This window comes from Anomaloglossus baeobatrachus, chromosome 5, assembly GCF_048569485.1.
Source record: "Anomaloglossus baeobatrachus isolate aAnoBae1 chromosome 5, aAnoBae1.hap1, whole genome shotgun sequence".
Classification (NCBI taxonomy): Eukaryota; Metazoa; Chordata; class Amphibia; order Anura; family Aromobatidae; genus Anomaloglossus; species Anomaloglossus baeobatrachus.
This window is the reverse complement of record NC_134357.1, coordinates 506,142,322-506,166,463: the sequence shown is the minus strand read 5'-3', so window position 1 is coordinate 506,166,463 and position 24,142 is coordinate 506,142,322. Positions and strand designations below refer to the sequence as shown.

The window sequence follows — 24,142 nt, the reverse complement described above, 5'->3', positions numbered from 1 at the left end:
TAGGCCGAGCTAGAGGACGATCAGATGGATGAACGGAAACCACCGAAAACTCAACTGATTCCTGCCCTGGACAGGTTCCCTGGTTTAGGTTTGTGGCAAGGAAGAACACTCCCCGCCAAGAGCTTCCTAAATTTCATCCAGTCGGTTCCGAAGAGACTGGTCCCACGAAAGGGGAGCCTAGCAAGGAACCTCTATAGAGGCATCTGTCTTCAATTTCCGAAGCCACAGGAGCCTGCGGATAGCGAGGAAAGTAGCGAAGACCACCGCCGTGCGGTGTCCAGCATGGCAGACCTGGCAGAGGATGAAAAGACTGAAGTCTGGAAGTTCAGGCAACCGTTTTGGGCATAGAGTCCCTGTGATGGAATGCATCTCCTCTGAGGAGCCGTCAGCCACCGACATAACGGTCCGGGCTGAGCCACCTGAGGTGAATGAGCCCACTTCTTGACCACTATTGGTGGACAGGGGAAACACAGTCCTCAGAATCACGCTTCATGGGAAGCGACTGTCAGAGAGGACCCTGGGCTGGTCACAGGGGCCTGAAAACTGGAGTGGTTAAGGAAAACACGTTGTGTTCACCTAGATAAGGTAACTCCGGCGGATTGAGGTCCAGTACAAAATTAATGTACCGTGGGATCCTTATAGAGGTGCCGTCAGCCACTGATACAACTATCCGGGCTGAAAGTCTAGACACCGGAGTGGCCACCCTTGGCAAATGAGTACACTCCTTGACCACCTTTGATGGGAGGGGGAGTCAGGCAGCAGAACCCCGCTGTGGGATCTGCAGGACAGGCTGCGGGCTTGGACACCTGAAAACTGGAGTGGTTAAGGAACACACTCCTCGTCTTGTTAAAGGTATACTGATGCCTTTCTGCCAGCGGGGAATACTCCCCTGATACAGGCGGATGGAGGTCCAATACAAGTATAATGGACGCAATCCAATCATTCGCATCCGCGTCACCTACGGACGGATCAAAGTACCTAAAGTAGCGTCCGAGCCCCTGGTAGAGACATCTTCCTCGTCCAATGAGTCAGCTCGTAATCGGAGCTGCGGGACGGGGAGGATAGGGGACCCTGCGTCTCCCAGTCAGGAGGACGGGGTCTGTGAGGTTTGCTGAGCGAGCAGAAAACGCCCTGAGAAGGGGGCTGCATGCTCAGCAGATGCCGGGACAGCCCGACCCCTGGAAAAAAATTCCTCCAGGGGTCAGCCACCGAAACCGGAGCGGCTGGAGGGACCATGAATGAGCCTCCAAGTAGAGTGGATACTAAAAACAGCCTGCAGCCTCGCTCTGTGAGACATGCTGCAGAGGTGGGGGGCTATGTCTAGAATGTCTAGAATACCCAAGACAGGGGTCAGCCTGGGGAGACTCCAGGCAGAGGCACCACATAAGGACCATTACAGTGTGGGTCCGTGCCGGTTCAGGCAATATGAGTTTACATGCAGAACATGTAGTATACAGCCTTGGAGCTTTGCTCCTAGTGTGAGACATGCTGCTGAGGAGGTTCTATAATAAAGAATTAACTCCCTCAGAATGCCGTGATCGTGTATAAAAGTGCACAGCCAGAGGTTGTGACTTATCAGGCCGCTATTGTGAGTGCCCCCTCCAGGTTCCAAGCCTGGACCCCCAGCCATATATCCACTCCCTCTGCTGCAGAGCAGCCAGCGCCGATCAGCGTACTAAGAACGCTGAGAAAATGGCGCCAGAGTGAGGGGGGGGGGGTTAACCTAGGAGCGGGAATCGGAGGGCTAAGGCATGTACAGGGGAGGGAATCATCTCCTAAAACGGAGTGTCGTCCCCTGTGCAGAGCGGCCGGCGGGCGGCGCTGCAGTGTCCCCTTGCATGAGTAACATGCAGGGGAACAAAACGAAACTAGGCCGCGGCTGAAGCCGGGGCCTAGAGTTATACATGCGGCCGAAAATCAGGCATCATCGGCGCGGTACTCAGTAAAAACTGAGAAACCGGCCGGAAAAACTGTAAAAAGCAGCATTATCAACATAAATCACTGTCCCCTCAATAAATCCACATTGTAGAAGGACCCTTGAACAACGTCTCTATACTTAGCTTTGAGACGCAGGGTCCAATCCCTGGTGGGGTGGGGGTCCAGTGCTCCGTCCAGCAGGGTCCTGCCAAAGGGCTGCGGATGGAGGCCGGTCTCCTGCAAGGCAGTGAGAACCGTGTTGGCTCTAACTTCAAGCCAGAGCCCATAAGGGATGGTGAAGGAGCGCGGCATGAAGGGATTTCTGCCCTGAAGTCAACCTTAACAGCACTGCCGCCAGGGGAGTGTGAAGGGACATGCCGGGGGTCCAGTGGACCCGCTTTTCTTCCAAATCTTTAGAAAAAATGAAAAATCAAAAAAGGATGCATGTGTGTGTGTGATCCTCCTGACACAAAGCTTGAAACTGGCTAGGACTGGCTAGCAGGGGGTGTATATGCTAGGAGGGAGGAGCTACACGTTTTGAGTGTAGTAACTTTGTGTGTCCTCCGGAGGCAGTAGCTATACACCCATGGTCTGGGTCTCCCATAGGAACGATAAAGAAATACAATGAAACCTTGGCATTTACAATGGCAAGAACCTGTTCAAGCAGTTCTGAGATGAGTGCAGTCATAACTTCCTTCCCAGTGTGTTTTTTTTACCTTATCTGTAGAGGAGAAGCCTCACTATTTATTATATACATAAAGTGCAGCACAGATTCATCTCAACTAAAAGCTTAGATCCTTTGAACGGGAATAGAAAAGACATTTATAGGACATTTCATAACTTTCCCAAATTCTTATGAAAAAATATTCAGCACATACTGCATTGAACTACTGTACCCAATTTATTATATATTTTAGGAGGCAGAGTTGGTCCATTTTATACTGACTGACTCCACCAAAATTGACACTGACTTTAACTCCACGTCTCCGACCCCACAGCACTGCTGATCACATCATATTGTCACCCTATTAATTGGATGACACAAAGGGTATTATATGATTAGCAACTGTCCTGATTACGTACAGCAGCATCTCTCCATTGTCAATATCAAAAATGGTAAAAGCATTACTAGACAACCTCTTTAACATGCAGTTGTACTGTAAATGTAAAATATTATATACATTGTTCATATATAAGTGTACTATATGGATACTAATGTTTAACAACAAACGGTAAATGGTAACTATTTACATTTTCTAATAATCATTAAATGCTCAAAATTGTTTTCTTTTTCTTTTTGAGACATTTTGTCAATAAAACAATTAGACAAATAAATTGGCTACTTTCCTGTGTGAGTTTTCAGATGTGTAAGAAAATTTGGCTTCCTATTAAAACATTTTACGCAATTTCATCATTAAAATGGCTTCTCCCCAGTGTGACTTCTCTGATATGTGACAAATCTTAATTTAGTATTGCAAGATTTCCCACATTCTGAACATACAAATGGTTTCTGCCCTGTGTGAATTAAATGATGTTTATCAAGACTATTTCTCTGTAAAACATTTTCCACCTTTGAGACATGAAAATGGCTTCTGCCCTGTGTGAGTTCTTTGATATTGAACAAAGTGATGTTTTTCTGTAAAACATTTCCCACATTCTGAACATGATTATGGCTTTTGCCCTGTGTGAGTTTTTTGATGCACAATTAAAGTTGATTTTTGTTTAAAAAACTTCCCACATTCAGGGCATGAAAACTGGTTGATGCCTGAGTGAATTATCTGATGTCTTACCAGACTGTATCGCTCTGTAAAACATTTGCCACATTCCGAGCAAGAAAATGGCTTCTCCCCTGTGTGAATTCTTAGATGTTTATTGAGAATGAATTTCTCGCTAAAATTTTTTCCACATTCTGAACATGAATATGGCTTCTCCCCTGTGTGAATTCTCAGATGTTTATTGAGAATAGATTTCTCACTATAATTTTTTCCACATTCTGAACATGAATACGGCTTCTCTTCTGTATGAGTTTTCTGATGAGTAACAAGATAGGATTTTTCGGTAAAACATTTCCCACATTCTGAACAAGAAAATGGCTTTTCCCCTTTGTGGTTTTTCTGGTGCTTAACAAGATATGATTTCGCTGTAAAACATCTTCCACATTCTGAACAGGAAAACTGATTCTCCCCTGTGTGAATTTTCTGATGTTTAACAAGATTAGACTTTTGGTTAAAACATTTCCCACATTCTGTGCAAGAAAATGGCTTATCCCCTGTGTGAATTCTCTGATGTGTAACAAGCTCAGATTTCATATAATAACATTTTCCACATTCTGAACAAGAAAACAGTTTCTCCGCTGTGTGAATTCTCAGATGTTTAACAAGAGTAGACTTTTTAGTATAATGTTTTCCACATTCTGAACATGAATATGGTTTCTCTCCTGTATGAGTTCTCTGATGAGTAACAAGATTGGATTTACGTGTAAAACATTTCCCACATTCTGAACATGAAAACGGCTTCTTCCCTGTGTGAATGCTCTGATGGCTAATTAAAGCTGATTGTACTTTGAACAATTTCCCACATTTGGAGCATGTAAATGGCCTCTCTCCTGTGTGAACTCTCTGATGAGCTGCAAGTATAAATTTCTCGCCAAAACATTTTCCACATTCTGAACATGAAAATGTTTTTTCCCCTGTGTGAATTCTCAGATGTCTACCAAGACTTGTTTTATGATTAAAATATTTTTCACATTCTGAACATGAAAATTGCCTTCCCCCTTTGTAAGCCACTTCATGTTCAATAGCTCTTGTGTGACTTTTGTTTTGTAGATATGTCTTTGATGAAGGAGAAAAATGAACCTGTGGAAAAGGATCAGATGACAGATTTTTTCTGAGAAGGTCTTGAGGTGTATCTGGTATAATGACATGTTTTTCACAAGTATCTGGTGTGATACCAAGATTATCTGCTGAAAATTCATAGAATATCAGACGTCCCTCTGAGCTCTTGGTGCAGTCATCTGCCAAGAAGAAAAATGATTTTATTATTTTTCAGTAACATTGCATTGGAATTCTATTACTATTTATACTATTATATACCTTGTAGCATTTCCATGCAAACTGTAATACAATTGAATGATTGACAGACTACGATAATCAACCACAAAAGAGGGAATGATAGTTTATAACATTAGGGGCCCTTAATGAGTTTTATTAGGTGATTTCATCTCAGACATTCTCTGAGAGGTACAAGGTCTATAGCACAGAGCAAAACACATTGGAGCAGATTGGTCATGTACACGCAAGGCATGGCATTGGAGTAAAAGTATGTATTTGTATATCTTTTTTAAGGTAAACTAAGTAGTTGACACAAAAAAGGAAATCAAGTCCTTCATATTGTTATATATGTCATGTAAGCGAGTATACACATTGGCTGAATATACGAATATGGGAGCACTGGGGGATCTGAAAAAGTATTTACATTAGTTTTGTTTGCAAAAACCCCCACTAAAAGTAGATAAAGAGAGACGTAACATTACAATGACGTATGTACTGTAGTTACGTAATATAATTTCAGTCCTCCCCTATGCCCATGGTTGACTATTTTCTAACTACCAGGGTGGCAGGTGGCCGTTTACTTTGTTTTCTGGAGAGCTCTTCATATAATAATAATGATAATAATAATAATAATAATAATAAGACTACTTATTCATAAATTGGCTCTCCACCTACAGCATGTGGAATGTTCTGGCTCATTTAATTGGTTTTGCTTTCATTAAGGCCGGAGTCACACCTGAGAGAGACTTGCACGAGTCTCACATTGTATCACCCGACACGGCCGCACACTCTCCTGACAGGAGCGGGTTGGCTGCATGTATTTCTATGCAGTTGAGACGCTCCTGTCTGGAGAGCGTGCGGCCGTGCTGGGTGATGTGATGTGAGACTCTCGCAAGTTTCTTACAAGTGTGACTCCGGCCTTATTTGCAGTTTGTACATATAGAGGAGCATCTCTCCCTTTTGAGCTGTGCATTTTGTCTATATAGCTTTCCATGGGCAGGTGGTTTTACAGTCAGGTCTGGATCCTGCTCTGCCCCCATCTATTTTGAGGCCTGCTGGTACATAGAGAGGTCAACTACAAAAATTAAGGACCATCCTTAAGTCACAGTGGGATGGCGTTTACACTCGTTTGATCAATATAGTGTCAACTAAGTACCCTATGTTATTTACATGTACTATTACTATTTATTTACTTACTGACAGGTACTTTATCATTTTGTTTTTATACTAAGTTCTGGTTGCAACTACTGTTCAAATTTTGCCCAGCGAGCCATGAAGAACATCTACTGGACATGACCATAAGGCAGAGGCAGTGGACGGTAGAGAAGTCTCCAGGATTCTTAATGCCAGATCGTGTCATTCGGTTAACACAATAAGGGCATTTCTGTGGGGGAACTTACACGAGCGAGGAGGAATTGCTGTACTGAGGAGGGTTATCGGGCGAAGGAATCAGTGGTATGTGCCCGTTTGAGCAATAGGAATTATCCTGAGTGGACATTACACAATGCTAAACCTAAAATTAATTGTAGAGAGAGGAATGATCTATTGAAATTTAATAAAGAAAGCACAGGAATTATCTGTGACAAAACTATTTTTGTCACGACTTATAGTAAAGAATTTTGCTATTATTAAAGGCATTGTGTCTACATTCCTTTCTGTCTTATTTTCCGATGAGAAATTGATCGATGTTATGCGTAACGGATGCGATTTTTCAGCCAGACGAGCTTTATCGTTTGGGTGTATTTTATTCCTAGTATGATTAGAAATCATAACACACCGGTTACATCGTGGTTGAATACTTTTGGTTCTTTCAGGTGTAGCTCACCTAGATGCATTTGCTGTAAATTTGTTGAGAATACAAAAGAAATACATAATCCAACTAGTAATTATGTACACAAGCTGAAGAAATTCATGAATTTTGATAGTAATTAGTTTATCAAAGTGCAGTTCGTGCAATCTGTCATCTGTACAACCAGTAAATTAAAACAAAGAATTAGAGAATATATTAGAGATGCCTCAGATCCGAATCCGCCCAATCCATACAATGTATCAAAACACTTTTTTATCCATCATGGTGGCGATTTAACCCATTTTCTTTTTCATGCGATTGAGAGGGTGAAAACATCTGTTAAAAGGAGGAAATTGGAGACGCACTCTATTAAACAGAGAGGAGTTTTGGATCCTAATGTTAAATACAACGTATCCAATAGGTTTGAATAAAAGGTCTGATTTAAATATTACATTATTGAATTTATTTTATATTTTTTTTGTCAGATTGAATTTATTCAGACATGTATTGTTTCCCTTTTGGGTTTTTCATATGGTGTCAGTTTTTAGGATGGTGTTAGTTTCTGTGCAATGTAGGGATTTAGCTCTGGTAGGCGGTGGCAGGGACACAGAAAAGAGGCATACACTGGTTTTCAGTTGAAAAAGTAAGGGTTTTATTCACAATGGCTACAAACGTAAATGCACAGTCTTAAGGCCACTTTACACACAGAGACAAATCTGTGGCAGATCTGTGGTTGCAGTGAAATTGTGGACAATCAGTGCCAGGTTTGTGGTCATGTACAAATGGAACAATATGTCCATGATTTCACTGCAACCACAGATCTGCCAAAGATTTATCTCTGTGTGTAAAGTGGCCTTAACTTCAGACAGGAATGCAAAGCAAAAGTCCAGCTTATCAAACCGCACAGCAAAGGTTCTGGAGGTGCCAGTCCATTCAGTTACAGTATATCATTCCCACAGAGCCTGCTTTGGCTTTCCAGCCCAACCACCCACAAATTGAGTAGTTCTGGCTGCCTATTTATGCTGTGCTAATCCTGCAGCTGTGCACCTTGGGCGTTGCCCCACAAACCTAGAATAGCAGAGAAGGTCCAGGCCAGGTTTGACCTCCTTTCCTGCTGATCAGCAGTGCAAAAGGCATTTGCTAGGTGAAATATATCTCCCATCTACCACCATACCCTTTACTGCATCACAGCATGTATATATAATTTACGTATTTGATGTTTCTTTAAATTTAATTTTTATATATATATATATATATATATATATATATATATTAGGGAAATTTCTTGTCAACAACACATGTATTTGTTTATTGATCTCTGCATTCTCTGTATTCAAGTAATAGATATATTTGTCCATGATGTGGTTTCATTTCGTCCTCTGTTTGGGAGCGACCATGACATTGTAACGAGGATTCTGCACAGGAGATTTCCTCGATCAAGTGTATTCCATTTGAGTAATGAGTTTAGTAACTTCAAATGGATCTGTGTTTCTCAGCATGGCATTCAGGCAGTGACTAAGGATCATACAGGTCAGAAATTTGTTGACTTGCTCCTAGCCAATGCTCTGTTCATATTGGATTTTTTATGTGCTTTGAGTTGTTATCCATTCAATAAAGCCTTTGATTTTATCTTTGGGACCAGTGCTGTTTTTTTCCTTTCCTTGTACATGACCATAGTTGCTGTTTCATGGTGCCGAGCACATTCAAGCTTCATACCAAGAGAAAAAGTGGCCCACGTAAGCCTACACATGTGAGCACAGAGAAGGCACCCCTTTCTGTAAGAAATAATGACATCTTCCAGCAAAGCTGAGAACACACCATCATTTCTAAAAAATTCTAAGGCGTTCACTAAGTGGTACATCAGTGACGGTACCAACAGCAACTTGACCAGGCTGGAGTGGAGTATGGTTCAAAAGTGGATGACTGGGAGTGTACACCTATTTTACTGTCACACAATCATTGACAGATGATAGCGAGATAGAAATAAAGGAGGGGGGAGTATAAAAAAAAAATAATTGCAGATGATGAAAATCAAGACACAGACTAGTTGCTACTTGTGGATGCAGCCTGGCTACAAAAAATACAAGTGCAAGGAGAACGTAGGAGGATAGGTTGAGCCTTGCTCATAGAGCTGGCCAGCGTACTTGTCCCAAATGAGTCAGTGGTGTTGTTTCATGTATTTATGAAGAGCTGTAGGTCTTTTCTTTTATGTATATCCACTTTATTTATTCCACTTTCACATTGCAAAACACCTCACCACCACTATAACCATCACCAAAGCCTTCATTTGCTTTTGAGCCTCCTCCAACAATATCAGTTGTGGCATCACCTGTTCTTCCCTCTTTTAAACTACCCTGTTCATTGCAATGGCCACTATTTATTTTATCATTCATTTTTATGACACTATATTTGACAAAAGTTCCTCTCTTCAACCTAAATTATTCCCCTTTACAAAAATGTCATAAGACGACATGCTGGGTTGGTAGGTGCATGTCCAAAAAGTGAGCAACCGCAAAATGCTGCTGTATTCGTGTTGCATGGAGAAGTATCAAAATAAACTAGTATACAGGTGTACAAAAATTTATTTAAATTAATTTGCTATGTTTTAACAGAATTCTCTACCATTCTTAAAAAAAGAGGCAAGAAGAAATGCTAGGTAGGTATAGGTCATAAAATTTGGCAGCTACAGTAGTATTGGTGTGGTATATACAGTATATATATATATATATATATATATATATATATATATATATATATATATAAAAATTTGTGTATGCGTTTAATTTGACTAGTAAAGAAGGTGTTAAAATTTTATTTTCCTTGACGAATATTGTGTTGGCTTGCTGCTTTCTAATGCATTAAGAATTTAGGATAAAATTGTGTAATTCAAATGAAGCAAGAAAAGATGCCAGACCAGCTATACTATATCCCAGATCAATCTCATTGGCTCTAGCTCTGCTGCTGACACCTCTATTCTTCTCCATCTATCAACTGAATCGCTGTTCACAGAATGCTATTCATCTTTCTTCACTGCTGCAGATGTACAAAAAACATTGAGGTTTTTGTTAAATACGGATGTCGCATAACTATCCAGAACCACCCTAAAATGAATATAGCATTTCCTGCATTGGCTTTTATAAAGGCTTTCATATACTCTGCTGATTTCCTGCATTACAGCATGTAGCACCACAGGACGGGCTTACCCTGGAGGGGTGTGACTAAGTGACTACCAGGTGACTAAGTGAGTTCACTAGAGCCGCTGATGGTGAGGAAAGGCTTGGCAGCCAGTACTCACCAGGGACCATTACAGGATAGTCCCCAGGACTGCAGCAGCTGACTGGAAAGTCAGAGACATGGGTGCAAGGTACAAGCAGATGAATGTAAAAGACATAGTCAGGATATTCGATCTCAGGGCAGGCAGCACAGGTTCAATATACAAAGCCAAGGTCTGGATAAATAAAAAAGGTACACCGGGTCAAAAAACAGGAGCAAATACAAGAATGCACATTGCAGAAACCTAGACGGGAAGTGAACTAGAACCTTAGATCAGGCAAGAAGTGACAGGAGGAACTACATAATAACCTGCTGCTTGGGGATAGGACAGGGAACCTAAACTCTGTCAGATACAGTGCAATTAAATTCCTGCAGAAGCTGGAGAAACTACTTGTTAGGATCAGGGTGGTACAGAACCGGGGCTTTCGTAAAGGCCTCTTTCAAATCCAGGAAGACAGACACGACCGACTCTTGCCAGATTGGGTCTCTAAGGAAATGGGTGCCATGAGGGTCTAGAAATGTAAAAACAAAATTGTCTGTAGAAGTTGGCAAAATATATGAACCACTGCATAGCCTTGGGGATCCATTTTGAGGACCTAGCTTGAAATAATATAGTCGAGGAAAGGCAAGGAGAGTTTCTTGAAGGTACATCTGGATAGCTTTGCAAACAAATTGTTCTCCCATAGACGCTGCAGAACCTGACGAATGTTCTTCCATGGGTGGGTAGATCAGGAGAGAAAATCAGGATGTCACCCAAGTGCACAGATGTCATTAACGAATTCCTGAGACACAGCGGGTGCGTTGCACACAACCAGAGGCATAACGAGATATTTGTAGTGACCGTCACAGGTATTAAAGGCCGTTTTACATGCAACACCCTTGTGGATACAAATCAGATTGTAAGCCCTTTATAGATGCAATTTGGAGAAGATCTTCGCCCTACGGATTCTGTCAAACAGTTTGGAGATCAAACGCAGAGGACACTTGTTTTAATGATGATTTTGTTAATCCCTCTATAGTCAATGCATAGAGAGCCATCCTTTAAGCACGAAGAAATCGGCTCCAGCTGGAGAAGAGGATTTATGGATGAATCCTTTCAATAAGTTTTCTTGTCTGTGGGTTTGCAAGAAGACATCTGCAAAGGCATGATAATCGACTGGCAGGGAAGCAATGTTTGAAAGGACAGTGGGCAGAGTCTTGGGCACGACTTTGGTGAGGCAGTTGACAGCAAAATGCGGTTCCGAGTGAAGCACCTGACCAGTGGATCAGTCAACAACTAACGCATGAAGACGTAGGCATGAAAGACACAGGAGAACTGAATTCAGGGATCTAGGCCGCTCAAGGAGTTAAATTTTTACAGAGTGCAGGAATCCGATCAGCAGTGAGACAGGCAATATAATGAATCAAATAGGCTCTGCCAGCAGTTGTTCATCTGTGGAGGTCAGGGGATGCTATATTGTAGGGAGCTAAATTCAACAGACCAGATAGAGATAAATGAAGTTGCCGCAAAGATGGAATCCAGATGTGCAGCTGCATAGAAACACATCTCCTGACAGGCTAGGGCAACATCGATCAGTAGCTTTGGAAAACATTTACTCTTACCCAGGGTCGTCTCTCCAGCCAACACTAGAAGCTGGAGTTTTCCGGTCTCACAGGGTAGTGGTGAACAAAATGTCTATTGCCTTGACAACACATGCATATGTTTTCTCTGAACCTCTGCTTTCATTCCTGCACAAAGAGCTTAGCCCGCTCCACTTGCATTGACTGAGGAGCTCATGGTGTTGTTTGTGGTAGCAAGGTGAACTGGAATTTTAGGGCCAGTTTAGGTAGTCTTCAGGCATGAGGAGACACTCCTCCATGGTCTGCTTATGGAAGTGGAGATTTATCCTAGTGGCCAGGTGTTTAAAGGCATCCACAAAGGATGGTAGATCTCTGTCTGCCAACTCCAGTCCTCAAGGACTACCAACAGTGCATGTTTTCAAGATTTCCTTAGTATTGCACAGGTTATTACATTATCACCTGTGTAATACTAAGGAAATCCTGAAAACATGGTGATCCTTGAGGACTGGAGTTGGGGAACACTGCTTTATGCAATTGGACAGGCCCTGCCAGAAGGTCGCCATCTGGGCCTTCGTATTCCTAGCCAGCTGCACTGCCAAACTTAGAAGGCATAAGGCATACAGAGCCATGGAGACAGTGGCCTGTATTAAAGACATGAGACGAAGAAGCTGATTAGGTGCAGCTGGAACATCTCTATGTCGTGGGTCTCCAAACTACCATGATCACATATGGGATTTTCCCAGGCCAAGGCTTGGAAGACCATAAAGGCTGTATTGCTCTAATTCGAGAGAAAGCGATAAGTGAGAAATGTATCTAGCAGATTAATGCAGCTGCAGCTCTGCTCAGCGTCTCCATCATAGTGGGACGGAGGTGGAAGCTGCAGCTTAGCAGATCCACCAGAAACTGGAGCATTAGGCTGTTCCCTCAAAGAATCTTACAAATCAGAGGAGGATTGACCAGACATAGAAGAAACAGAAGAAAAGGAAGACATTGTGGTGGACAGATCCTCCAGCTGGGCTGGTGGCATGCATTAGCTAATTCTGATGCGCACACTGAGGGCGGACCTCCTTGTACAGTACATGTACACTAGACTTGGGATCCCCGGGTCCCGAATTGTCAGTGGGGTCGGTGGCCTGATATAACTGTAACTCTAGTGGGTGCGGACACACTGCGCCATGGGCCGGGTTTCTCCTGGAGGAGCATGACTAAGTGACTACCGGGTATTTACTAGAGCCTCTAAAAGTGAGAATAGATTTGGGCACCCGTAGCCATCAGGTACCACACCAGGACAGTTCCTGCAGCAGCTGACCGGGGTGTAAGACACATAGGATTGAGGTACAGGTGAACAAAGGCAAAAGAAGTAGTTAGGCTATTCAAAATAAGGGCAGACAGCACAAGTTCAATGTACGTAGCTGAGGTCCAGAGCTGAGAGGTCGTGATAGATAAGTAGACAAGCCAGGCCAGAAAGCGGGAGAGACAATACAAGAAAGAACCTTGCAGGAATCTAGATAGGAACTGAACTAGACCCTTAGATCAGTCGAGAAGCGGTGGGATTAAATTTGTGCAGAAACTGGCCGTGCCTTCCTATAGCCAGGAGGAAATTTCAGCAGGTAGATGCAGTAATATTGGAAAGGTTACAGGACCCAGCTCAGAAAAACGATCTGAGACGGGAGAAAGAAGAATGACCTTCCCCTGAGATATTACATCTGTCTACATTTTCCTCATTGCACTTAATGGACACCTCAGAGACATATTTGTATACTATTCTTGTGTAAAAAGACATAAACCCATAAACCTCAGACATAGCGATCAGCACTTCAGAACTCAGGGTTTTTTGGTTATACTTCTATATATTTATGCTGAATCCATTTTAAGTCCATGTATTAGTTTTTGCAGTCCGTGTGTCATTAGTTTTTTTCTGATGTGGGAAAAAATCTAGAGATTTTCCAAAGCTTCTCATATCAACTGCTCAGTGAGGAATAAACAGCAGTCAGATGAAAGAAAATTCTCTTGTACATAACAGTGAAGCCTGTGGTGACTGGCAATGTTTCTGCCGTCTAAATCAGAGGTCACCGATATGAACATGCTTTAAAAGTATATTAGAGACATCCACTGAGAACTAAAGCCCGCTACACACGCTTCAATATATCTCACAATCCGTCGTTGGGGTCAAGTTGTAAGTGACGCACATCCGGCATCGTTTGTGAGGTATCTGCGTGTGACATCTACTTGCGATCAGGATTGAACGCAAAACCGTTGATCGCAAACACATCGTATCATTCTCTAGAATTGAGCGTTTTGTTGCACGAACCTAGTCAATTGTAACGTGTGACATCCCTCATACGATTTTGGTGTCTGATGCAATGTACGCAGGTGTGCGCTCTGCACCGCAGCTTAAAAAAGGTCCGCTTCAGAGCGCAGCTGAAAAGCTGCGTTCTGAAGCGCCTCACAATGTCTGTCAGTCACTAATCTCTGTCAGTCGGTCACTATCTCTGTCCCTCACTCTCTGTCCATGTCAGTCTATCCCCCTCTCTCATATACTCACCGATCCCCGATGCTGCACGGCGTTCACACTGCTCCGGCGGCTTTTACTGTTTTGAAAAAGCCGGCCGCCCATTAAACAATCTCGTATTCCCTGCTTTACCCGCCCACCGGCGCCTATGATTGGTTACAGTGAGACACGCCCCCACTCTGAGTGACAGGTGTCACACTGCACCCAATCATAGCAGCCGGTGGGCGGGTCTATACTGTGTAGTGAAATAAATAATTAAATAATTAAAAAAAACGGCGTGCGGTCCCCCCCAATTTTAAAACCAGCCAGATAAAGCCATACGGCTGAAGGCTGGTATTCTCAGGATGGGGAGCTCCACGTTATGGGGAGCCCCCCAGCCTAACAATATCAGCCAACAGCCGCCCAGAATTGCCGCATACATTATATGCGACAGTTCTGGGACTGTACCCGGCTCTTCCCGATTTACCCTGGTGCGTTGGCAAATCGGGGTAATAAGGAGTTATTGGCAGCCCATAGCTGCCAATAAGTCCTAGATTAATCATGTTAAGCGTCTATGAGACACCCTCCATGATTAATCTGTAAATTACAGTAAATAAACACACACACCCGAAAAAATCCTTTATTAGAAATAAAAACACAAACATATACCCTGGTTCACCACTTTAATCAGCCCCAAAAAGCCCTCCTTGTCCGGCGTAATCCAGGATGCTCCAGCGTCGCTTCCAGCGCTGCTGCATGGAGGTGACAGGAGCTGCAGAAGACACAGCCGCTCCGGTCACCTCCACACAGCAAATGAAGACAGCCGCGCGATCAGCTGAGCTGTCACTGAGGTTACCCGCTGTCACTGGATCCAGCGGTGGCCGCGGGTAACCTCAGTGACAGCTCAGCTGATCGCGCGGCTGTCTTCATTACCTGCGTGGAGGTGACCGGAGCGGCTGTGTCTTCTGCAGCTCCTGTCACCTCCATGCAGCAGCGCTGGAAGCGACGCTGGAGCATCCTGGAGTACGCCGGACAAGGAGGGCTTTTTTGGGCTGATTAAAGTGGTGAACCAGGGTATATGTTTGTGTTTTTATTTCTAATAAAGGATTTTTTCGGGTATGTGTGTTTATTTACTGTAATTTACAGATTAATCATGGAGGGTGTCTCATAGACGCCTGACATGATTAATCTAGGACTTATTGGCAGCTATGGGCTGCCAATAACTCCTTATTACCCCGATTTGCCAACGCACCAGGGTAAATCGGGAAGAGCCGGGTACAGTCCCAGAACTGTCGCATATAATGTATGCGGCAATTCTGGGCGGCTGTTGGCTGATATTGTTAGGCTGGGGGGCTCCCCATAACGTGGAGCTCCCCATCCTGAGAATACCAGCCTTCAGCCGTATGGCTTTATCTGGCTGGTTTTAAAATTGGGGGGGACCGCACGCCGTTTTTTTTAATTATTTAATTATTTATTTCACTACACAGTATAGACCCGCCCACCGGCTGCTGTGATTGGGTGCAGTGTGACACCTGTCACTCAGAGTGGGGGCGTGTCTCACTGTAACCAATCATAGGCGCCGGTGGGCGGGGAAAGCAGGGAATACGAAATTGTTTAATGGGCGGCCGGCTTTTTCAAAACAGTAAAAGCCGCCGGAGCAGTGTGAACGCTGTGCAGTGCCGGGGATTGGTGAGTATGAGAGAAGGCTGCTAACTTCAGTAACTTAGGAGATTAGCGGTCACCGGTGAGTCCTTCACTGGTGACCGCTAATCAGGACGCGACACAGACAGAGCCGCAGCATGACAATGAAGTCGGGTGAAGTTCACCCGAGTTCATTCTGACAGTGCGGCTCTGTCTGTGTCTGCTGTCATCTGCCATTCAGCTCTGCTACATGGCTGTCTGTGTCTGCTGTTAGCGGCCATGTAGCAGAGCTGAATGGCAGATGACATAGTAAAAACGCATCCCTACACATTACACACGCTTGGCAAGTCAATAAATAAAAAAAAAAAAAAGGTGCCCAATGCATACGTCACAGATCACATGATCTAAAGGATCGCACATAACATTGATCAATTTAACATAGACTACTAACACTCGTGTGACAGCAAATGAACGACCAACGTGCGATCTCATAAGATCCCGTATGCAACCTGGGCGTGTCACATCGCAAATGCGATTGTACAACTAATTGCAACGTGTAAAGTGGGCTTAAGACCTGTGATGGACCGGACTGGGAATAAAGAGTTATCTCCTTTGCAGACACTCAGAAATATTCTATGGACACAGAGGTGAAGCCTTCATATAAAATAGTGTAATAAAGCATCTTTCTAAGCACTAAGGGGCTATTCATCAAAGTATTTGTGCCATTTTTCTAGCACAAAACACTGAAAAGTTGCAAACTTTTTGCTGATTGAAGCATCGCAAAATTTTGTGATTTTTGGCATTTTCATGCCAGTCTCAGCCGGGTCTACCGAAGGAGTGCAGCATTGACAAGGCTTTTTGGTGCCCGCAAAATTCATCAAGAGTTAGTGACATAACTTATGCCTGTCAGAAATGTTGCGGCAGGCTGTCCCTAATGTAAGTACCATTTCTGGCAAGGCGCTCAGACGCACCTGCCACTAAAAAGATATGCCGAATTCATGCAAGTTTCAAGCACGTTGTTACGCAGTAGGACGGTTACAGCCAAAACTAATATAAGCTCTAACGTCTCCCGAGGTCCTCTGGGCAGATGGTAAAGCTACAAATGGACAGGAGGCTGGAAGGCACAGCTTCAGAGAAAGAAGAAAATAAAGAACACAATCGGCGGTGTTAGCTGCACACACCAAGTACAAGACCTCTCCTGTTAGCAGCACAGAGAGTCCTGAGGGTGCTGTCCATGTAGGTACGGGGCACACTAGGACAGAAGGCGCAGCTCAGTTAACACCACTGAGCTGCTGCTGAAGGACTGGATCAGTAGTGCAGAAGCGGGGAGACTGACCCTACCAGTACCTCACCACATGATCTTCGAGCCTAACCCTGCCTACCACTTGCAGAAAATCACACAGCACTGTCACACTCTACAGAGCTGAAATGGCACTATGGCTGCAATGTGGTTGTACTGCTCTGCTACAGAGCCAAATTATTATTATTATTAATAATTATAACGCACACGCAGTCATGTGCATCGTCCACGATCTTTTAAAGACTAAGCCCTGCCCCAAGCCAAGCACTAGATGGCAATGGCGCTGGCAGCGTCCACTCAGGGTCCGCCACATCACCAATGACATCATCGACAGCCAATCAGTGTCCGCCATGTCACGGTGACGTCATGCGTATGCACACTAGTGCGAATCCTGCACTTATAGCCAGGAAAGGCAGCGGGAACCCGCGCATGCGCGGTAGGGCAAAACAGGGACTTAGCCTCAGAACGTACTAAGACCCTGGACACCTGACGCCTAGCAGCCAGGCGGCACAGGAGAGCCACCCGGCACCACAGCAGGGGATGAAGACGGATCAGGGGCAGTTTGAGGCTCAGGAGAACCCCGAACCATAACACACGTCTTAATGAATTCAGCTTACCTTACCACACTGCACCCCTTCATTAAGAGACTGATGTGGACAGTGTCAGCTTTTTTGAATCAGCCACTAAATATTAAAGCGTAAAATCCATGTAAAAAGTTCCATGTGAACACAACCCAAAAAAATCTAGGTACAATTAGGGCTGCTTCTCACTTGCGAGTTTCTCGCAGTAGAGCAATGCGAGAAAATCTCGCATTGCAATCGGACACATGTTAGTGAATGATTCAGCTCTCATCTGCGATTTTTTTTTTTCTCAGTCCAAATCGGACTGAGAAAAAAATCGCAGCATGCTGTTTTTTTGCGAGTTTCTAGTGCGAGTTTCTCCAATGCAAGTCTATGGGAGCGTGTAAAAAATCGGATGTCACGGGACGGCACTCACATCATCCTAGTGACATGCGATTTTCTAAATACATTTCTCGCATGTTTCCTAAAACACTGGAAACGAGCGATGTCTCACAATGTCTGTCAATCACTATTCTCTGTCAGTCGGTCTCTCCCTCTCGGTCTCTATTCTCTCTCTGTCGGTCCGTCACTATCTCTGTCCCTCTCTCACAGTCTGTCGGTCATTTTCCCCTCCTCTCTCATTCTCACCGTTCCCCGATCCCCGGCGGGCGCTGCACGGCATTCACACTGCTGCGGCGGCTTTTACTATTGTGAAAATGCCGGCAGCTCAATAAACAATCTCGTATTCCCTGCTTTCCCCGCCCACAGGCGCCTATGATTGGTTGCAATGAGACACACCCCCACGCTGAGTGACAGGTGTCTCACTGCACCCAATCACAGCAGCCGGTGGGCGGGTCTATACTGTGCAGGGTCTATACTGTGCAGTGAAATAAATAATTAAATAATTAAAAAAAACGGCGTGCGGTCCCCCCCAATTTTAATACCAGCCAGATAAAGCCATACGGCTGAAGGCTGGTATTCTCAGGATGGGGAGCCCCAACTGAGGTGAGTAGCGCGATCTGCTGAGGTGTCACTGAGGTTAATCGCGGCCACCACTGGATCCAGCGGTGGCCGCGATTAACCTCAGTGACAGCTCAGCTGATCGTGCTACTCACCTCAGTTGCTGCGTGGAGGTGTGAGGAGCGGCGGTGTCTGCTGCAGCTCCTGTCACCTTCATGCTGGAAGCGACGCTGGAGGTCCGTGGATTACGCCGGACATGGAGGGCTTTTTGGGGCTTATTAAATTGGTAATGAGGGAATTTGTTTGTGTTTTTTATTTCTAATAAATTATTTTTTCAGGTGTGTGTGTGTTTATTTACTGTAACTTACAGATTAATCATGGAGGGTGTCTCATAGACGCCTGACATGATTAATCTAGGATTTAGTGGCAGCTATGGGCTGCCATTAACTCCTTATTACCCCGATTTGCAAACGCACCAGGGCAAATCGGGAAGAGCCGGGTACAGTTCCAGAACTGTCGCATCTAATGTATGCGGCAATTCTGGGCGGCTGCTGACTGAAATTGTTAGGCTGGGGGGCTCCCCATAGCGTGGAGCTCCCCATCCTGAGAATACCAGCCTTCAGCCGTATGGCTTTATCTGGCTGGTATTAAAATTGGGGGGGACCGCACGCCATTTTTTTAAATTATTTATTTATTTCACTGCACAGTTTAGACCCGCCCACCGGCTGCTGTGATTGGTTGCAGTGAGACACATGTCACTCAGCGTGGAGGCATGTCTCACTGCAACCAATCATAGGCGCCTGTGGGCGGGGAAAGCAGGGAATACGAGATTGTTTAATGAGCGGCCGGCTTTTTCAAAATAGTAAAAGCCGCCGCAGCAGTGTGAACGCCGTGCAGCGCCACGCCGGGGATCGGGGATCGGTGAGTATGAGAGAGGGCTGCTAACTTCAGTCACTCGGGGGATTAACGGTCACCGGTGAGCCCTTCACAGGTGACCGTTAATCAAAACGCGGCACAGACAGAGCCGCAGCATGACAATGAAGTCGGGTGAAGTTCACCCGAGTTCATTCTGATTGTGCGGCTCTGTCTGTGTCTGCTGTCATCTGCCATTAAGCTCTGCTGCATGGCTGTCTGTGTCTGCTGTCAGCGGCCATGTAGCAGCGCTGAATGGCAGATGACATAGTAAAAAATACGCATTACACACGCATTACACACGCATTACATACGCTAGTAAAATCATTAATTTATTCAGAAAAAAGCATCGCACTTGCGTTGTACTCGGACCTAACGTGAACTAAAATCAGCCGAGTTTTTTTCAGCCCAGTCGGACCGATTTTACTCGCATAGATGTGTTTCCAGCCTTATACTACAACTAGTGAGTGAGTAGAAACTGTGACATCTCTGCATTTAGTGGTCACTACTCACCTGTGCGGTTATCTGTAGGAATCTCCTCTTTATACCGCTCATCACCCCTCACATATGTCTCTGTAGTATTAATATGGGTCAGATCTTCCCCCTGAAAAAAAATTTGTAAAAGTCACAGATAGATGGAGAAGTTTGATGAAAAGATTTTGAAAAACAACAAAATATCAAACAAAATGTAACCTAATGGTTTCCTTTCACACATGCAGAACGTGAGCTGTGTGTGAACACATATGCCACTAATGTGCTCTGTGTTGTATATTCCTGCCACTGCAGGCTGTACGTCTTAGTTCTCCCCTGATGAACTCTCTGATAACGTGGAGAGGGAAATGCGTTGAGAGGGGTGTATCTCCATTGGGGTAGTTTATCCTGACTTGGGTGCTGCCCTTGTAAGGGCGGAAGCATTTTGCATGATCACGACAGGGGTAAGGATTTATTGAATTGTCCTCCCCCCCCCCATTTTCTGACTCTGCCCTCTTCCGCCTTTGGTTTATCCGGTGGTGTCTGATCTACTCAGGAGAAGAATCGGGTGAGATCTATCCTTTGTTATTATTTATGCACTGCACTTTATTCTATTATGATCTGTTGGTTTTAGACAGCTGATATTAAAAGTTATATTTTAATCCTTGCTATACTGTTACCAATATCAGGATTTGGGCTGAACCTTTTTGCCTCTGAGGCAAGATTGCTTTTCTATTCATCAGAGCAGACACTATTTTATGTTGCTCAGTGATATCATTTTCACTCTCTTTTTCCAAATAACCTTTTTCCTTTCTATTTCAATTAATCAGCAATGACCCTGGAACTGGTCGTCTACTGCTATATCCCGTCTGTGTAAGGAATGGTGACTGCATTTGGACACATTAGTTGATCTCTAGCGCAGTATTCAGCTGCAGGGCATAACTGGGCTCCACATGTTCTCAGAACTAATGCTGACATTTTCCATGATACGCTGCTTACATTCAGGGGATCCAATATCACTGGATAATTTTCATTGATCGCACCATTCTTCGTATAAACTTGTCACCATTACATAAAAAACACAATGAAATTGGCAATTTTACACTGCTGGTCCCGGCTAATCTAAAGGGGGCTTTACACTCTACGATATCGTTAATGTTTTGTCGTCGGGGTCATGTTGTTAGTGACACACATCCGGCGTCATTAACGATATCGCAGCGTGTGACACTGACCAGCGACCTTAAGCGACCTCAAAAATGGTGAAAATCGTTCACCATGGAGAGGTCGTCCCAAACTCAAAAATCGGTAAGGGTTGTTTATCCAGGTGGTTCATCGCTCATGCGGCAGCACACATCGCTGTGTGTGACACTGCAGGAGCGAGGAACGTCTCCTTACCTGCCGCCAGCCACAATGCGGAAGGAAGGAGGTGGGCGGGATGTTACGTCCTGCTCATCTCCGCCCCTCCGCTTTGATTGGCCGGCCGCTTAGTGCCGTTGCGGTGACGTCGCTGTGATGCCAAACGTCCCTCCCCCTTGACGGAGGGATTGTTCGGCAGTCACAGCGACGACGCCAACCAGGTAAGTATGTGTGACGCTGCCATAGCGATAATGTTCGCTACGGCAGCGACCACAAACAATCGCATGCACGACGGGGGCGGGTACTTACACGCTCGATATCGCTACAAATTGCTAGCGATATCGCTACTGTGTAAAGCCCCCTTTACACTAATGACATTGTTCAATCTTACCATTCTGAAAACTGATCTCTCTGATTTATGCTGCACTCTGCGGTCATGTGTCTAATAAATGTCAGATGGGAGCATGAAAGTGTCTCTAATTAATTGGCCATTCAGTGTATAATGTCACGCCCAGGGTTATGGGGTACTCGGTCCTGGGCAGTTTATAACTTTGGAATGTCACTTTGGTGGCCATTGCCCGATTCCGTGCCCTGGGTGCTTTTTGAAAGAGGGAATATTTACAGGGGATTGTTGAATAAAGTTCACAGGTGACGCCACTTGCGATTTGCGGCTATGTGGATGAAGCCGCCGCTGCACGGTTTTCACTACTGGGGGTGGTGTTAGTGGCAGCCTGGATGTTAGGTCTTCTGCAAGCAGGGCCAGGCCCCAGATGATAGGTGATGTAGATGGGTGTTGAAATAGAGTAGGCAACACAAAGGGTTGCAGTGTAACTGGTTCTTTTACTCACAGTAAGCTGGTAACTGGTTACCCGAGGCAGGCTGGTCTTAACCGCAGGTCCCCTTTGTTCCAGTGCCGGTTTAGTGACCTGGTGGCTTCTTTACCCTGCACCTGTCTTTGGTTGGTGGGTCCCCGTGGCGTAGAGCGGCTGAGGGTCCCCTCCTGGTTGGCTTCTACAGCAATCCTTATGATGGTAGCGTGAACCCTGTGGGGTTGGAATCTCTGGTCTTGTCCTCGGTTCTCCCGTTGCTACCCTATCCCGAACTTCAAGGTCAGTGAGGTCCTTGATGGTCCCCTCACTGTGCAGATTTTTATCAGGTCTGCCTGAAGCGTTTGCCTGACCTAGGATTCTGTACCCCATTGGTGCATAGTTCCGGGAGCACTCTACCGTACTCCACCGTCAACTAACCGTCTGGGCCCTCAGGTCACTGTTACACTCTTGACAGTCCTTCCTGTCTCTTTCACTGTCACCTACTTCTCTGTCTGAACACTCTCTAACTGTCTACTGTCCACTGTCTGCCCCTCCTACCTGGTTGTCTAGTGGACTGGATTGGCTCCACCTCTAGGCGGCCATCCATTGGTCCAACCCTAGCCTGGTACCATTCTATAGGGGATTGTGAAAAAACAGAGATTATCTGTAGTGTTTGGTTGTTACCGCCACTGGTCTTCTGGGTCCCTAGGGGGTAGGCCCTGCATCCTGGTGGGGATGCTGTACCTTGTAGCTCCCTGATGGCTTCAGGGGTGCTACAATAATACTGGGGGATAAAACAAGATAAATATTAAGACTGAGCACAAGACCTGCATAGCCGTCTACACATCATAGGGGAGATTTCATGACACCTTCTCTCCATCTACCTGATCATCCTGAGGAACATTGGGATTTTCTTCAGAAGAGTTCTGTGGAAGAAGAGGACGGGGACATCTCTCTGGTGTTGTCCTCTCACTGGATAGAACTGGAAGAAACACATACAGGGACTGAATTCATCCTTTACATACAGATAATTATAGGCCGTGTGTATTTAGTCCTGTCTATTACCTGGTGATGTGAGGGGCTGGGGAACATCCATCATGACGTCCTTGTACAGATCTTTGTGTCCTTCTAAATACTCCCACTCCTCCATGGAGAAATAGACGGTGACGTCCTGACACCTTATAGGAACCTGACACATACAATGATACCGTCATCCCCCGATCCCTTCATAGCGTTACTGTATAATGTCCCAGCATTCCCAGCAGTGTCACCTCTCCAGTCAGCAGCTCAATCATCTTGTAGGTGAGTTCTAGGATCTTCTGGTCATTGATGTCCTCATGTATCAGGGGGTGAGGTGGAGGCCCCGTGATTGGGCTCAGGGGTCTTCCCCATCCCTCAGACACAGGGTCCTGACAGCGATCACTAGAGGTCTTCTTCACTACTGTGTAATCCTGGATATGGAGAGACACATTAATAAACCTCACTACAGACATTTCCAGAGTCCTCACCTCTCCAGTTCTGTCCATCTGTTATTCCCATAGATAAGAATGATGTAATGTGACATCATCAGAATCTCTCACCTCTCCAGTAAGCCGGAAGAGGATCTCTAGGGTGAGGTGTAATATCCTCTCCGCCATCTTGTCCCTGTCCCTATTCATCCTTGATGGGTCAATCAGGAAAATTCTCTTATATAGAAGATCTGAGAGGATCCGATATTGTAGGGACCTGAATGGGGAGAAGATGATAATTTAATACCCTAAGGCTATGTGCGCACTAGAGCTTTTTACCTGCGGATTTACCCGCGGATTTGCCCCGGAAATTTCTTGAGAAATGTCTGCAATCTTTGTGCAGACATTTCCCATGAAATTCAATGAGAAAAAAAAATAGTTGTGCGCACTGTGCGGATTTTTCTCAAGAAAATTTCTTGAGAAAATTTTCTCGAGAAACTTTCTTGAGAAAACGTGCATGTCCATTAATTTCCGCAGGTACCTGCGGTATTCCGGGGGTATTCGGTATTCCGCAGGTAGCAATGATGTGCGGTATACCACCGGAA

General features: G+C 44.9%; 2 protein-coding genes across 2 annotated transcripts in view; both read right to left on the bottom strand.

The window, feature by feature from the left end:
• Positions 1–2,815: 2,815 nt before the first annotated feature.
• Positions 2,816–24,142, bottom strand: part of LOC142311981 (uncharacterized) — a 74,605-nt gene continuing 53,278 nt past the window's right edge. Inside the window, exons 6-7 of the mRNA XM_075350856.1 lie at positions 19,967–20,057; positions 2,816–4,930 (exon numbers count right to left, since the gene is read on the bottom strand). Coding sequence (XP_075206971.1) covers positions 3,585–4,930; positions 19,967–20,057 — 1,437 coding nt within the window. The 3' untranslated portion in view covers positions 2,816–3,584. The remainder of the gene's footprint in view (positions 4,931–19,966; positions 20,058–24,142) is intronic.
• LOC142310534 (gastrula zinc finger protein XlCGF66.1-like) overlaps positions 22,863–24,142 on the bottom strand; it is a 29,848-nt gene continuing 28,568 nt past the window's right edge. Inside the window, exons 2-5 of the mRNA XM_075348056.1 lie at positions 23,670–23,814; positions 23,361–23,540; positions 23,155–23,278; positions 22,863–22,873 (exon numbers count right to left, since the gene is read on the bottom strand). Coding sequence (XP_075204171.1) covers positions 22,863–22,873; positions 23,155–23,278; positions 23,361–23,540; positions 23,670–23,814 — 460 coding nt within the window. The remainder of the gene's footprint in view (positions 22,874–23,154; positions 23,279–23,360; positions 23,541–23,669; positions 23,815–24,142) is intronic.